Raw genomic sequence first — 17128 nt, 5'->3', positions numbered from 1 at the left:
AGCCTTTCCAGTGTCCATTAAGTGGGTCACATTTCCATAGAAGGAGATGAGGTATTTCATGCAAGACCTGCCCTTCATGAACCCATGCTGATTTGGTGTGATCACCTACTTGCCCTACACATGCTACATAATGGCACTCAGGATGATCTGTTCCATGACCTTTCTCATCACTGAGGTCTGTCTGATAGTTCTGTAGTTCCCTGGATCCTCCTTCCAATTCTTCTTGTAGACAGGCAGCACATTGGCCAATTTCAGTCAGCTGGAACCCCTGTGGTTATTCAGGATTTCTGATAAGTGATGGAAAGTGGCTTGGTGAGCACTTCTGCCAGTTTTCTCACGTGTGCCATCTGGCCCAATAGACTTGTGTATGTCTAAATGGTGCAGCAGGTCACTAACCATCTCCTCTTGGATTATGAGGGGCTTCGTTCTGCTCCCCATCCCTATCTTCCAGTTCAGAGGGCTGGGTATCCAGTAAACAACCGATCCTACTGCAAAAGACTGAGGCAAAAAAAAAAAAAACAACCAAAAAACAAACTTTGTTTGTATTGAGTACCTCAGCCTTTTCCTTATCCTTGATCACTGTGTTCCTCCCTGCATCAAACAAGGGACAGGTATTCTCCTTAGTCTCCATCTCTTATTGTCTTTAACAGATTATGATGGATTAATTTCCAGCTGGGTTTTGCCCCTTCTACTTTTCTCCATGCATAGCCTCACAATAACTTTGCTGTTCTGAGTGGTCTGCCCCATCCTCCAATGACTGTAAACTCTCCTTTTTAACCTGAGTTGCAACCAAATCTCTGTATTCAGCATGCACTGCTGTGTGCCTTTTTTCATGTTCCCCGTAAACATTTCAGACTCTTACTTCATAACAAGTTTTTTTTCTTCTCCTCAGTCTAGTCCTTTTTAATCATATATTTCATAAGCCAAGTGCATTAGTAATGAGACAACAATATCAACGTATTGTAAAGCAAATAGGATTTTTTGGCTTTCTATCTAGCCCTTGAAAATAAAGAATTCCATTTTCTTTAGAATTACTTCAATCTGCCCCAAATAAAAAAATCCCTGCTTATTTTCATCAAAAAATAAAAAAAGTATAAATGAGGTACTAGGCACAGGAATTAGAAGGATTGGAGAAGAGTGACATAAATTTAGACATTTGTGGTATAAAGAATCTTTTTGACAGGCCCAGAAATAGCTGCTTTCTTATACAGACTGGGACAGCTCCAACATTATAGACTGCATGAAAGAGAAGCTGAGCTGGGAGTCCAGTATTTTTAAGGCAACCCTATACCTCAACCTATGTGAAACTTTGCAGCTGTTCTTTTGTACCACTACTGCTTTTCAAAAGTCACCTCTGTTACCTTCTCCCACATCACAGCTAAAGAGAACTGACATTCAATTTAGTAAAAACAGTGACTCAGGAAAAGGCAGAATGAATATGTTGAAGTGAATACAGATACAAAACACTTAGGTCATCATCAAACCTATAAATTTAATGCAGGGCTGGATCATAAATATTTTGGTCATCTTTGACATTTTGGAGGTAGATTTAAAATGGATTTTTAATCTTAAAAATTATCTATTTGAAGCTTGCTTTCTTCATCTACATTAGAATATTTGCCCAGGGAGGTGGTGGATTCACTAACCCTGGAGACACTCAAAAAACATGTAAAGAAGGCATTTTGGGACATGGTTTAATGGCCATAGTGGGGTTAGGTCAATGGATGGACTCTCTGGATCCCAGAGATCTTTTCCAACCAAAAAAAAATTCTATAATACTATGATATCCAGAGCATTTACTTTTGTAAATAGGCTACTGTTCCAGAAAAAGTTTTGCATGCATCAGTAGACAAGGATAGTGGTTTTATTAAAATATTAAGCAGGTTTTAAGCCATATTATTTAGTGGATTTGAATAGCATAACAACATAGCTAATGTTAGGAGGCTGAAAAATACAAATAAATTCTTGAAAGTAACAAGATATAAATTTATCAATTACCAAATTTTACAAATGTGCACTAATGATTATAAAACATAATCATTGAGAAATTAGATTTTTAAGTTTAATAGAAAGTTTTCCTTGCAATGTGTGCTCGACTTCCCATTGATTGCAGGAAGAATAAGAAGAAACTAAATTCTCCCTGAATCTAACTGTGTGCATCCTTTCCTGTTTCATAACTGGATCCAAGTCTTTGTTCATTTCTTTCTTTCTTTATCAGATACTGTGGCAGCAGAGCTGACCTTTCAGGCAATGTATGTTCATTAAGGAGGAAAAATGCCTTTAGTTTCTATATCTGTGCCAAAGTCTTAGCTGCTGTAGCTGAGGCAATAGCATAACAGAATGAGAATTTCCTTGACGCTCCCAATTGTCTCAGAACCAGTGAAGTTTAGGTACATTGACACATCCCATACCATTATAGAGACAGACAACTTTTCACTGTGTTATGTTTGCACTTCAAAAACTGAGTAAATGAGCCCACAAGGGTCTCCACATAGCTGTGATTAAACTGCTCTCACAGCTACTGGCTCAAGTAGCATTACCTAAGCATCCAGAGTTGCCAGGGTACATTGTCCTTCTTTACTGAAAATTCTATTGAAACAGTTTTTGAGGATTTTTCTGTATTCCTTCAGGCCTTCTACTGCCAGCTGTTAATACTAACAAAGTAACTCTATAGTAAGCTGCCAGGTGTCTGTACTAGTAGCGTGGATAATGTCTACTGTCCATGAACAGGAAGTGCTAGACTTGTGGTGCAAACACTGCAGTCTCCAAGGCTTGCATGATAATATAATATTTTTTATACTTTGGACATGCACAGGATTTCTGAGAAGGAAATGGAACAGTTGTACAGTTAACATGTACCTACTTGGTAAATCCTGCAGATCCTACAAGAAACTTGGCAATTTGGGGATCTTGCAAGTTGTAGACTGCTATGCAAAAATATTACAGCTGTGTGCATGTGTATTTCTGAAGTCACAGGTTAAAAGGAGAGGTTGTCCATGTATTACTAGAGGTTTTTCAGACCCAAATGTTGAGGCATGACTGTCAATGTCATGTGACAAGTGATCACAGCTTACCTTTAGGTATGCACATTTAGATGTACGGAAGTCTGGAAGCAGGAGCTGAGCACATGAGCAACTGTAAAATCTGATTTTGTCCTTTTATGCTCATTTGCTCTAGAAATGCAAGAAAGTAATCTAAAATGGGACATATGTAATATTTTTCAACTACTAAATTCTTCAAACTGTTAATGAATTCATCATTGTCTGTATTTCTCTCTTAATTGCTATTCATATTAGATCTGTTCCCGTCTTTGACTCATGCACTTTTTTTTTAAGCACAACAGATTTGGAATAGAATTTAGGTTTTGTGCTGGGTGAAAATGAGACTTTCAAATTCTCTCAATAAACTATACTGCAGTAAAATTCAAAGGATTAAATTATATGGTGTTCCTGTTGTGGGACAAACTATTAAATCTGTACTTTGTTTTCTTGACTCTCCTTTATTTAGAGCAGAGAGTATCAAACACAATATTTTTGACATGAGATTCCTGAGCTTATTCTCGGCTTGTGGAGGTGCTGTAAAGTTCTGCAGGAATAGCTTTACTCTGCAGCTAGGAATTAAAGTACAAAGCCATAAGGTTTTCCTCTGAGGTGGCATCCACACGTCACTTCATTTTGTGTATGCAGGGTGACCTGTAATAGGGGAGTTGAAGCAAACCTGGAGTTACAGAACCATGATCTCATGCAAGCTTTAAGTATTGTTGTGAATTGCCATACAGTCAAACTTACTCAGACTTTAAATTATGTCAGTTTGCCCTTCAAAAACTGTTTCTAGATTATGTTCAGAAAGTGTAAAGCAAGTCCAAGTCAGTGTAGCTCCCAGAACTCCTCTTTGAAATGTAGATGAAATGAAAATAAAATGTGTCCAGATGTTTGTCAGCTCAGTACTATCAGTTTCAGCATTAATGCCGTTGTCACGTATAAAGATAGGTATATGTGAGAAGTTCAGATGAGGGGAAGGATGACAAATCTTGTTAAAGGAAAACCGGGGATGAAAAGGAACTGGCAATTTTTTTTTACAATAGCCTTCTTAGGTGTTACTGTTTACTTTGCAAAGGCAAAGATAGTTAACCCATTAATAGTACCACATTCAAATAGGAAATAAGCTGGAAACTGTGGAATCTTTCTCCTGCTCTCCCTCTCTCATAATTAAAAATAAAACAAACAACAAAAAAAGTGCTAGTGAGCCTTGTGCAGTCTATGTCAAACTGCAGGTAAGAGCAGTCAGAAAGAAAGATACAAGGCACCCATTTTTAACAATGCAGAAGATTTTAACCCCTCAAAGAAGAGGACCCTTTGTGGATATAATGAATGGACTTTCTAGAAGGCTAGCTAACTTGATTTCAGCTGTAAATGTAAGATGTATTGCATTCATATTAGTTAAGCAACACCAGCTTGAAATTGAGATTCATTAGGATAAAGTTGTTTGTCAAAAACATGAAAAAGAGAAGGCTACTTTTTACAGATAGAAAATAAAAGATGCTGTAGCAATCATTCGTTCTGTTGCCCCATGACAGTTGTGCACACTTGCATGCTAAGAAATGCTTGTTGGAAAAGGAATTTTCCATATGCTTTCCAAGAATGGAAACTTAGAGTAGAAAAGAACAGAACTGGTTCTAGAATAGGACTAATTAGTTCTTAGAATAGAACATATTTTATTGTCAAAGAACAGTTATATCAAAGAACTTTTTTTTTTTAATAGCAGGGGAGTAGGCATATGAACGTCTTTTATCCCAGACTCCAGATCACATGCACTTCTCTAGAAAAACATCAGTCTGTGTATTGGTGATTTATCTGTAGATATTTTAAAAACAAAAAGCAACCAAACAACAACAACAAAAACCCAACTTGCAGTGATAACTTACTAGTTTGTTTTGCCATCTCAGGAAGTACAGCCCCAAACTCAAGAATTGTCTTTAACAAAATTCTAATCACAATTTTGTTTTGTTTCATTTTTTTCCCCCACCCTCTAGGAGGCCACCTTCTTTTGTCAGGAAAACACAGAGAGACCTATTAAAGGTAAATATACTTGAAGTTTATATACAGACTTCTGTGAGTCCCATATATTTTACCCTCAGTGTTAATCCTTATGTGCAAATATCAACAGTCTTTCTTACTTATGTGTTCATTTTGCAGGAAAGGATGTGAAAAAATGGTAATAGCCTGTGTAATTACATAGAATAGAGTTAATTGGCCAGTACACCATTGTGTGTATTACAAAGATAATTTAAATATAAATTATGCCTTTTTCTAATTAACTTTCTCATTTTTCATACTTTGTCTGTTTGGATATTACCTCACCTGTTTCTTCAGCAAACTTTCTGAATTAACAGTTATTCATGTTCAAACTGTTTTCATCTATTCTTAGCTGTTCTGAGCTATTCTCAAAACTCTTGGGACCAGATTACACACCTTCAATAACAGCTTGTGTTCATCTCAGAGTAAAAGCAGAGAAAATGATATAACACAACTTGAGAAGTTATTAAATTACTGTAAATGTGTTTATGACATTTCCATGTTTATGTTTTGATACGAATTTGACAGTAGTTCTGATTTTCCTACAATAAAATGTTGTTCAAATCTATTTCTAAGTAGGTAGACTGATAGGCATAACATCATTAGTGCTGGGTGCTGCACTTTGGCCATAACAACCCCATGCAGAGCTACAGGCTGGGGTCAGAGTGGCTGGAGAGCAGCCAGGTGGAAAGGGACCTGGGGGTGCTGATTGACAGCAGCTGAACATGAGCCAGCAGTGTGCCCAGGCGGCCAAGAGAGCCAATGGCATCCTGGCCTGCATCAGGCATAGTGTGGCCAGCAGGAGCAGGGAGGTCATTGTACCCCTGTACACAGCACTGGTTAGGCCACACCTTGAGTACTGTGTCCAGTTCTGGGCCCCTCAGTTTAGGAAAGATGTTGAATTGCTGGAGCATGTCCAGAGAAGGGCAACGAGGCTGGTGAGAGGCCTTGAGCACAAGCCCTATGAGGAGAGGCTGAGGGAGCTGGGACTGTTTAGCCTGGAGAAGAGGAGGCTCAGGGGAGACCTCATTGCTGTCTACCACTACCTGAAGGGAGGTTGTAGCCAGGAGGGGTTTGGTCTCTTCTCCCAGGCAACCAGCAGCAGAACAAGAGGACACAGTCTCAAGCTGTGCCAGGGGAGGTTTAGGCTGGAGGTGAGGAGAAAGTTCTTCACAGAGAGAGTGGTTGGCCATTGGAATGTGCTGCCCGGGGAGGTGGTGGAGTCACCATCCCTGGAGGTGTTCAAGAGGGGATTGGACGTGGCACTCGTTGCCATGGTTTAGATAGTCATGAGGTGTAGGATGACAGGTTGGACTGGATGATCTTTGAGGTCTCTTCCAACCTTCTTGATTCTATGATCACAGGGAGTACTATCTAAGTACCATGGCAAGGATTGGTCTTTGTGTCTCCCACAATTCTGTGTATTTTTTCTGTGTATTTTTTTATTTTCTGCAGGTTGTAAGAATTTTATGATGCTGCCTCATCAGCTTTTCACTGAATAGGAGCTTTGAACAAGGGGTTGTATTTTTCTTTATATAGATGAGTTTGCAGAATTTGTGTGTATGTTTAGCTAACATGCTCTTATTAAAGGTTCTAGTGCACGAGGCAGTATACTGAGGCAGAATACTTAAGCAGTTGCATATGTAAACAACAAATATCTATATCTTTTGAGCCTTTTGGGGGTTACCTGGTTATTTTGTAAACTCTGAGATATATGGAAAATATCCTGGTAGTTTGAGGATAATTTTCAATATAAAAATGATACTACTTTAATGTCTGTGTTGTCACTATATTGGCTCTGTGTGTCTTCTTATCTCTGCAGAAAAATTACATGAGAATGATAAAAAGCAAGCATCAGAAACAGCTGATACTGTTATGAACAGCCAGACAAGGGATAAATCAAAGGAAGAAACCAAGTCAGAAAAGACTTTTGTTTCCAGGGAAACCTGGATTAGCTTTGAAGACTTCTGTGTTTGTTTCCAGTAAGGAACAGAGGGTTTGGTGTCAGCTTTTTTGTTTCTTTTTTTGGCTTGTTGCTCTTTGTTTGTTTGTTTTCTCCACAAAATATACAATATAACAATAGTAAAATGTTAAATGTGACTGTATAAAAACTGTACCTTCTCAAGAGTTCTTCTTTGTATAACTCCCTAAGTCTGGTCCGAAGGTGACTCTTCATACCAGACTTAGTGTTGACAGTGAGTCTGTAGGTGCCACTGCACGTTGTATCTTGGGTATGTCCCCCAGAGTACAGTGGAGAACACAACCACCAGCTTCACAAAGGATAGGTCAGACTGTAATGTGGGTGGAAGGGTGTAGGTCATGGAGCATGCATCTATTATAGCGCTCACGTACCCAATCTGTCAGCCATCTGAACAATGCAGCTCTAAGGTTAAAAAAAAAAAAAATCCTGATCAACTAGATGCTTTCTTTCACTCCCTTTTCAATATAATTCCACGCCCGGTACAATATAGATCCTTTGAAGAATCTGACATTGCTGAGGGGAGTGATTTTTATCAGAGAACATTCACACAGGTTTTCTGTTCATCTGAATTTGTAACTGAGATTTTGTGAAGCTTTTACTTTTCTAGATAAGTGTTTTCTTGAGAAGATATTAAACTCTGCTTCTTCTGTGAGGGAGGATGTATAACTTTTCTACCAGCAGCTCTATGGGATCATTAGGAATAAACGATCATAGACCACCTTTAGACCTCTTTAAGGTTTACTTGACTACTTTGCCCCAGGCCTAGGAAGATAGAGCCTTTAGGAAGTAAAGCATCAGGAGCAAAGTGATTTCCTTCCCTTTCAAAATCTTGCTCATAGGTTCTTGCAGACAGAACGTAAAATATGAACTTTTTAACTTTTTAGCCAAACATTGAAGAACTGCTGACCTTTTATATACCACTGCATTTGTAAGTTTCTTATTCCTGTCTATAAATGGGTGAGAGTTTACTTTTGCATTGAAATGGTAAAGTAGCTGTTAATAAAACATCTTGAGGGATTTGTGAAGGATTTATCTCTGAGAAAAATTTAGACACACAATTTACCAGTTGAATGTATTTCCTTGATTGACATGTCAAATACAGTGAAAATAAGATGACTGGTCAGAGTTCGTACCAATTTTGAGAAATGACAAAAATTTTAGTAGGGATTGATATGACAACAATGGATCATTAAAATGTGAAATTTCTGAGTAATCAAAACATGTTTTTTACATAAAACATTGGACTGTGCATCTGCTTCCATCCTCAATTAAAGATGAAGTAATTTATGTTGCCCTTGGTTAAATCAAGGTCAGAAAAAATTGTCAGGAACTAAGTAGCTGTAGGTGTGCAAACACCACAGAGTTGAAAAAGCACATTAATAAAGAATACAAAAATGTCATTTCTTATAGTGATACTTTAAAGATAACTATCGCACTAGTTTTCAGCTAGACATGGAAGATGTGGAGTAATAGTAGCTTATTAATATTTATAAATTTAAATTGGAGAGATTAGGGGCCTGACCTCCAATAGAAGGGTGTAGAAGTGCAGGAAAGGTAGAAATTAGTGTCAGCATCTTTTTATTGGAGATGTATTATATTCACCTTCTATGAAATAAAAATATCGAACCGTTTTTGAGAAATAGCAGGGACTCTACTATATGGAAGTAAGATGAGTTTCTTATGCAATAAAATAGATATTTACTGGAAATACATAATTTATACTAAGATTATTTTCCTATGTGTATTTTTATTTTATTCTCTCCCTAGGAATCTGTACGTTTTCCACAAACCACAGACATATACTTATAACTATCAGAAAATGGATTTTAAGGTATATGATTGTATTGAGTTTAGAGGTACCTTTTCTATGTTTGTCAAAGTCTTACACACATAATACATATACTAAATTATATTTGTGGAGCACATAGAACTGTTATTACTGAAAAATAATAGTTATGGAATGCTATCACACAGTAGAATAAAAAAAGGAGTTCGTAAATCATGAAAGATTGTAGTGAGAATATGTATTACAGTGAATCAGATATTCATCCTTTGTCTTTATTAAAATTTGCCTTATAAAAATTTAGAAGCTAAATTAAATTTTATGATGATTCAGCTGTAGAATCTGCTCTTCAATTCTCCTTTGTCATCATCTGTCACCTGAAACCCAAATCAGGAGCCTGTATGGATCCATTTTCCCTTTACATGCTAAGTCCTTTAGCAAGATTCTCTTCCAGGCACTAGAAATAACCCTCAGTTACACTGAAATTACAGTATTTTTTCAAACCTGCCATTAGTTTATATTTTCAGAAGGTTATTCCATGTGCTTGAATATTCTGTTTTGGCTCTAGTTTTATACTGTGACTGAAGTGTAATTGTAGAGTATGGAAACATAAACTCCAGGCATGAACTTCATGTAAGATCCTGTACTGAGAAGTTTAACTACATGGATTATGCTTCATAATTATAGTCTATCTGTAATTTCACACCTCTCTGTATTTGTAATCACCTCAAGAAATTTTCCCAATCACAATGTACTTTCCCAAGCCCTAATCAGCATAAAGACTACCCAAGCCTGTGTGCTGTTGTGTTGAAAAACTAACCTTTTGCTGTAAAACCATTTTATTTTTTTTACATTGATACAGATGAAATGTTTACACTATTAGATAAATTCTATATCAGATTTATAAAAGGACACATTTATATTATGCTGTGAAGATAATAGTAGTGGTACTGCAGGATCAAATATGAAAAAATGTATTGATGTGACTCTGGAGAATGTAGGAAGACATGAGGCAAAACAGTGGTGAAGTAAAGAAGCTTGTTCACCTTAAATTTTGAAAAAAATTCTAGGAAAAGTAGAATCACTCTATAGTTTCTAATAGTGGCACAGGACTTATGTATTAAAGCTGAGAGTGAAAAAAGATGCCTCCATGTATTTTTGTAGGAAAAAAAAAAACACACCATAATGAGGCAGAATCAGTCATGCATTACAAAATAAGAGTGCTTATTTCTTTAAAGCTTACAGTAATTAGTTAGAATCAGCACAAACCAATTTTTTCACAGAAGCACAGAATATTAGGGGTTGAAAGGGATCTCATAAGATCATCTGGTTCCTGCCACAGTAGGATGACCTAAACCAGATCACACAGGAACACATCCAGACAGGTTTTGACTATCTCCACAGAGGGAGGCCTTTCACTGAGTGTTGTTTGGCAAACAGAACTATTAAACTGAGGTTCATATGAAGAATATAATATAAAAGTAGATACAGTGTTTTTCAAGAAACTTTTCTGTTTCCTTTTCTCTCTTAACCGAGCATTATGATTACACATGCAGCATGTCTGAAATTTGGAATAAGTAGTGACGGTTAATTACTTTCCATACCGTATCTATGGTTACAATATCCATAATCTTAATCATACTTCGTGTAAGTCCAGGCAGACAGCATTCAATGAAAATGAAAGATGAACCAATGTCCATTTTTCTATACAGTTTACTGATGACCAAGTCTTCTATTATTTACTTGTGGACAGTCTGAAGCCCATTGAAATCCTGGTTGGCTTTTCTGCATTAGTACACTGGGGTGACACTGGAGGTAAGGCCAACATAGAAAAGTGCATGTTAACCTTGTGTTTTCCCATCACTGAATATGTCTGTGCTGTTGTGTTTGCCTGTGGTGCCTTTTGCCACAGTTGAGAGTTCAGCATTAAATAGTCAAACTGATTCTAGGAAATACACTAATATTCAAACAGTATTTGTTATTTCATGTTGATGATGAATATTTTCTTGAAAGGATCCTTACCTTTGCTGTTTATTACAATTTGCTGCAAGCTTTTCACCAGTATATTTCTGATATAGACCTCCTTTTTTTTTCTTAAGGTTTCTTTTCCTACAAATTCCATTCTTGTAATGTACTTGCTGCCTTAGTTGATCAAAATGCAGTGAAATCAGCAATATGACAAAATTTTGTATCTGAAGTGATTTTTTGAACAGATGCAGAAAGCTCTTAAGTGTATTTTCAGCTTGCGTATTTCAAGATCCTACAGCTTGGATGGTTTAAATAAAAATTATTTTATGAAAATCATAGAATCATAGAATCAGTCAGGGTTGGAAGGGACCACAAGGATCATCTAGTTCCAACCCCCCTGCCATGGGCAGGGACACCTCACACTAGATCAGGCTGGCCAGAATGGCATTCAGTAAAGCTAATACATGTTATGGCAGTTGGCTTAAGTTAATCAGACATTTAAACATTGGGTATGGACATAAATTCAGTGCATCTAGAGTAGAGTAGATGGAAACAAAAGAAAACTTAGATAAACCCCAAACTGACCATCCTGTTAAAATAATTAAACTATAGTATAAATGTAAGCTTTATATGGCAGTTTGCTTCCTTTGCACATGGATGGAATTCATTTTTAAGGAGTTTTTAGAGCAGCTGTAAGTGACCTGGAACATGTCTCATTTACACATCCTTCTAACCATTATTTTCTAGTTAACAATACGAATAAGCTATATGCTGAACCACTCATGCATTGTAAATGACCAGCTCTTTTCTCTGAGTTATCAATACCTAAAAGAAGGCTTCAATGACTGTGAAGTAGCTACAGATTCTGCATAAGTGTACTTCTCTTAGTTTTACTGCTATCCCCTCCAACAATCGTGTGTTACTTTGGGGTCTTTTCTTTCTTAATCTAGGTACTAAACAAGAATGTTTTAGCATTTCAAAAGGCATGCTGATGGTTGAACGTTTCTCTTGGAAATGTGTGACTCCTGGAGAACTTGTGTTAAAGATGCATACATCTGCAACCAAAGCTACTGTGTTAAATCTTCCTCTTGGGTATGTATGAGGATCCATTTCTGCCCTAGTCTTAAGGCTTCAATAGCAAGTGAGAGTTTATTTCCCACAATGTAAGTTAACAAAACCTTTATAAATATTTTGAAATCTTTACTCCTATTTAAGTGCATTTAGTAAGAAAAAATCACACTGACTTGCTAAAAAGTAAAATAGAATTCAAATTTCTACTTAAAAGTGTTTCTAACTAAAGTGATTTTGGAATGTTTCTTGGGCTACCAACAAAACTAAAGGAACAAAGATTTTTAGTGGAACTGTTAAAACATGATGATACCATAGGAGGTTTCATGTAACAGGATTTTTGAAATATAATAGGAGAAATTCTGAGGCTATCCATGAAGCCTTGCATATCTTCACATTCATATAGTGCTTAAAATGATTTATTTTTCTTTGCATATAACTCTAGATATTCAGTGTAGAGCATTTTCCAAATGTTTAAATAAAGAAATATATAGAAGACAAGAGCCTTTTTCCAGAAACAGAGGATCACGAATTTAATTTCAAAAAGATGAGACAAAATGTGGGTTTAAAAATCAAGTAAGGTGTCAAATAAATAGGCATAGAATGAAAATGCAATGCTAGCACTTTTGTATTTAATAAAAGATCTTTTAAAACACTACTGATTTTCATTGGAAAAGTTGTTATTGTGCTTATAGGTTAGTTCTGCCACAACATGTATTTTATTAGTGCTGCTTCCAAAAGTTGCGTATCTGTGTCCTGCAGAGAAGCAGAAAACATGTCTTTTTGCACCTGTGAATTTCCAAGCTGCCAGAGATACAGGCAGCTCAAATTGATAAGCTTCTCACCTTTGATTCTCTTCACACCAGGAAGAGCCAGCAGCCTTTCAGGAAGATTTAATTCACAGCAGTCCTGGGAGACAAATGGGCTTATTGACTACTTCCCCATTTCATTCCAAATGAGAAATGACTTGCTAAGCCGGGAGGGCTCTTTATTCCTTCTGTTGGTGGCCAGGGACTTTGCAAATTTCACTCACAAGAAGATGCACCATAAAAAGTTATAGTGTTTGTGTCTGTCTTACTTTCATTGTTGGATCTCTTGTTAGCACCTTGAAGCTGTTGCCTGGGTAAACTTCTCTGGTTAAATGCCATTCTGACAATGATAAAAGACCATGAAACTTCACTGTTTGGTATCAGCAAACTCCTGAAGTATTTCAGGGGGGCTGCACGACATTGTTGCCTGGAGAGAAGAGTGAATGCTCTGTGTTGTATAACTACAATTAGGAATGTTTTCTCTTATGAATGGAATCAATTACAGAATGAGCTGAGTGTACCCCAGTAACACATACTGAATTTCTCATTTTCCACCTTAGGAGGTTACAGTTGAGTGATATGGCCCACAGATTTTCTGTAAAATGACCTCTCTGTGGTATCATCTAGCCTGACATGATTATGGGTTAATTTTTTTCTGATTTTGTCATTGAGAGCATAAAAATTATAATCTCAGTAATGCATTACCAGAACATTTGACTTTAAGCTTTGTAGAGCACATGTGTTTTAAAATGTGCCGAACTATAATAAGACTTTAAAAAAATCAGGTTTGTAACCATCTGAAATAGTGAAAGTACCTATTTTGCTAAAGGAAATAAAAAACAAAGCCTAAACAATAAGGTAAAACCAAAATAATAGTGACTTCTGATTTCACCTATTGCCTGTGATTTGAGGTTCTTGAGAAGTAAGGAGTTAGAAATTGTGGTGGGTTGAAAATTACCCCCAATATTAAACTGCCAGACCAGCTTAGTTGGAATCAAATGAAGCTGTTTTTACAAGCAAAACCACAATCTAAAATGAAATGCAATGAATATGTACAAGATATACAATATTTACAGGTATTTACAATTTATAAGCAGCACAGGAATCCCCCTCGATGAAACCAGGGGGCTAATAATAGCTTCCTCACTCCCTGCCCCCTTCCTCCTACCCCCCTGTGTGCAAGGGACAAGAGAAAGAGCAGAGAGTTGTTTGTTAGTACTTAGCTACAACAAAGAACACCACCAAGCAGAAGCACAGGTTAGTATCTCCCAGAGTGAGGAAGCTGAAAAGAGAGAAAGTTAGTTTACAGATCTAAGTTTTATGTCTGTTATCTGTCCAATGGGATCGTTTAGAATTTATCATTATTTTTCTTTATACGCCCAATGGTGACTTATTTACAATCTTCTAATTTCTGTTCAAGACCTGTGGAAAATTTTCCAGGCACAGCCTGAAACTACCACAGAAATACAGGATTAGAAGAGCCAAGACCTCTAGGAAGGGATTTAAATTTTACCAAATGCATTAAAGGAAAAGGTTAAGAACTGCTGTGTTGTTTTTTTTTTTTTTAATTTTGGTTTTGTTTTTTTGCTTTTTTGTTTGGTTTGGGGTTTTTAAGTCTTTTTTTTTTAATTTCTTTTTCTTCTTGATCGTAGAAGACATATATTGCTCTTCACAGTAAGTTCTGCCATGGGGCACCATATTCATCTATGTAGCACGGTGCCATGTGTCTTTGGAGAAGAGGATACTGTGTTCCCAGGTCTTGAAAAGGTACACATAACCAGAGCTGGTCAAACATTGTGCTAACAGTGTTTCTGGCTATTATTTAGCTTTAAAGTGACGGACTGTTGGATTTTTATTTTGAGTTATCATTTTTAATAGTGTAATATTAATTTCAGTATGAAATGAGTGAGTGTGTAAAAGAAACGTGTTTTGTGGCACAGCAAGTACTGACATGGACCTTACAACAATTGTCTTCCATACATATGTAAGCATTAGGTAGTATCATGGTTTACAGAGAACAGCAGCATGTTAAAAGTAGTCTTGTTGAAATACATGTCAGCAGCAGCATCATATAATTTCTTTTTGAGGCATGTGATAAATGTATGTACAGATACTAATTAGTATTTGAAAATATCCACCATCAGTGAAGCTTGTTTTGTCCCCTGAGATTACTTACTACTCACTCGCTGGTTCCCAGAGCAGCTTTTGTGTCTATAATGAACAATTGATTCAAACAGGATTTCATAGCTGAGATAAAGAGACTCAGGGGAGTAATTACTAGAGTTTTGTTCTTCATTGCCAACAATCCAGACAGATGTCACTGTCAACCACATTTTCAAGATTTCTTCACCCAAATATTTGTTGTGGGCACTGAGTGGAGGGAGTATGGCTTCTAGAGCAGTTATGCAAAAATATTTTGAAAGGTGAGTGTAACAGAAAATTTACCTGGTATTGTAGATTCAGTGTCCTAACAATAGGACATCAAAGCACCTTGTGCAAATTTATTACATTTACTGTAGCAAAGAAGTTTAAATATAAATTGGATCATTAACAATTTCTTCTGACTGTACTATCCTCTTGTCTCCAATTTGTGGATGAAAACCTATCCCTCATGAAGGAATCACTGTAAAACTGTATTTTGGGATCTTCTCTGCACTTCTTTGTGAAGATGATATTTTCTCTGCAGTGTCATTTGCAGGAAAGCATCCACATTCTTGCATAGAAATCCTGACAAAGATTAAGGGTGCTTTAGGCAAGCCTGTCTTTGGACATTCTTTTCAGCAGGATACAAATAATCATCTGTCTTTTATAATAGAGATGCTGAATATTTCAGCTAACATGAGTCTTATTATCACTGCAGCAGAAAGTCTCTATATGAATCTTATGTTTGATTAAATATTCTAAGACCAAAAAAACATAATCCTTAATAGTTACATGTTATGGTGCCTATTATAGTGTTACAGCGTTTTTATTCCAATAGCTGAAAAGAGTGAAAATTTTGTAAGCTTTTGAATACCAGACATCTAATTGATTTTCAAGTTTATACGATTATTAGCAATTGCTCAGCATAAGTAAAGTTTTATGCTTCATCACAGAAAAGAAACCTCTTGGCCACTGTCACAGCCTAGAAAGAAAGCCTTAATGCAATCTAACAATGGTTTTTTTTTCTCATTCTCTCTTTCTCTCTAGGAAAGCTACCGGTTTATAGAGCAGGCTACAGCGATTATGAAAGCTGTTGGAAATGTGATAAATAATTTCAGCAGTATGCCTGAACTTTCTAAAGCCTTGAAGGAGTTGGAACTAACTCACTGTCCTCCTGGCATCCATGGTACTGGAATGGTTGAAGAACACATCAAGGTGAACAAACAGTTTTAATAAATGTGTGTCTAAAGGCTGCAGAAGGTGAATAATAGCTTAACATTGTCATTATCCTCTTCAAGCTAACAGCTATGCTTATAAAAAGGACCACCTCCACCTGAGTACTCCAAATGAAGCATTCATTATTCACAAGCCCAAATTACATAACTTGCAACTTGCAATTATCTTTTTTATTACTGTGAACAAATTTTAATATGCACAGAGTAGCACATTCTAAATTTGAGTCTAATTTTGTTAGTGTAATTTAGCATAGTTTGGGGCAAAAAACATCAGCTGTTTTAATTTTATGATTTATTTTTGCATTGAAAAGACACTACCTGAAATGTAGAAAAGCCAGGATGGTTCCTTTCTGTGCCTAAATCTGTGAAAGCATTGTTAAAGTTTATATTACAGAAAATGGTAATGAGGTGGGTTTTTTTTTTTCATTCACAGTATTACTGAGTTGGTTTTCTTTGATTATGAAACTGCAATATTCTTATTCAGCATTTCTGATCTGTGTGATAAATTAAATGGCCTTTAGATACATAATGAAAATGTTATAATTATCTGTAGATCTCTAGATCTGTAGATCTGTAGATCTGTAGATCTATACTGTAGCTTTTCAGTATTATAAAATGATTGCAACAAAAAAAAGGTTATGTAAAGACAATTTTTATGTGTATACAAATGTTGGTAATACTGCTATAACTTGATTTATCTATAGTCAGTACTTCATATATTTCCAATTCATGTATTTTAATGAAAGGACTAGAAAGGTCATGCACTTTAGAGTGTAGAAGGGATTCATATATTTTATCTCTGATATTACATAATAGAACACTTAAGACAGATGGGCTTGACACTAGGCTGAAATTCAGCTACATTCTTCAATCCAAAGTATGAAACAAGCTCTGGAAAACACACTGTTAAATTTCCCTCTTTTGAGGAAGGAAAAAAGGACTAGATTCCTGCTTTTGAAAGCAGGAATATTGAAATTGTTGATAATTGAGAATAAAAGCAGAGCCATGCCTGTAGTTATAGAAGTAGGACACCAAATCTTCCCCTCTTGCCCACCAATATATTCCTC

The 17128-nt window shown here is 36.3% G+C and overlaps 1 protein-coding gene across 1 annotated transcript in view; it reads left to right on the top strand.

Annotated features, from left to right (window-relative positions):
• ADGB (androglobin) overlaps positions 1–17128 on the top strand; it is a 100116-nt gene that overhangs the window by 40190 nt on the left and 42798 nt on the right. Inside the window, exons 14-20 of the mRNA XM_054396585.1 lie at positions 5033–5078; positions 6898–7057; positions 8824–8887; positions 10552–10654; positions 11758–11899; positions 14337–14451; positions 15874–16041. Of these exons, the coding sequence (XP_054252560.1) occupies positions 5033–5078; positions 6898–7057; positions 8824–8887; positions 10552–10654; positions 11758–11899; positions 14337–14451; positions 15874–16041 (798 nt within the window). The remainder of the gene's footprint in view (positions 1–5032; positions 5079–6897; positions 7058–8823; positions 8888–10551; positions 10655–11757; positions 11900–14336; positions 14452–15873; positions 16042–17128) is intronic.

The sequence above is a fragment of the Indicator indicator genome, chromosome 2 (genome assembly GCF_027791375.1).
Source record: "Indicator indicator isolate 239-I01 chromosome 2, UM_Iind_1.1, whole genome shotgun sequence".
In the NCBI taxonomy this organism is placed as follows: domain Eukaryota; kingdom Metazoa; phylum Chordata; class Aves; order Piciformes; family Indicatoridae; genus Indicator; species Indicator indicator.
Note: the sequence above shows the minus strand (reverse complement) of the source record. Positions and strands in the feature narration are given on the sequence as shown.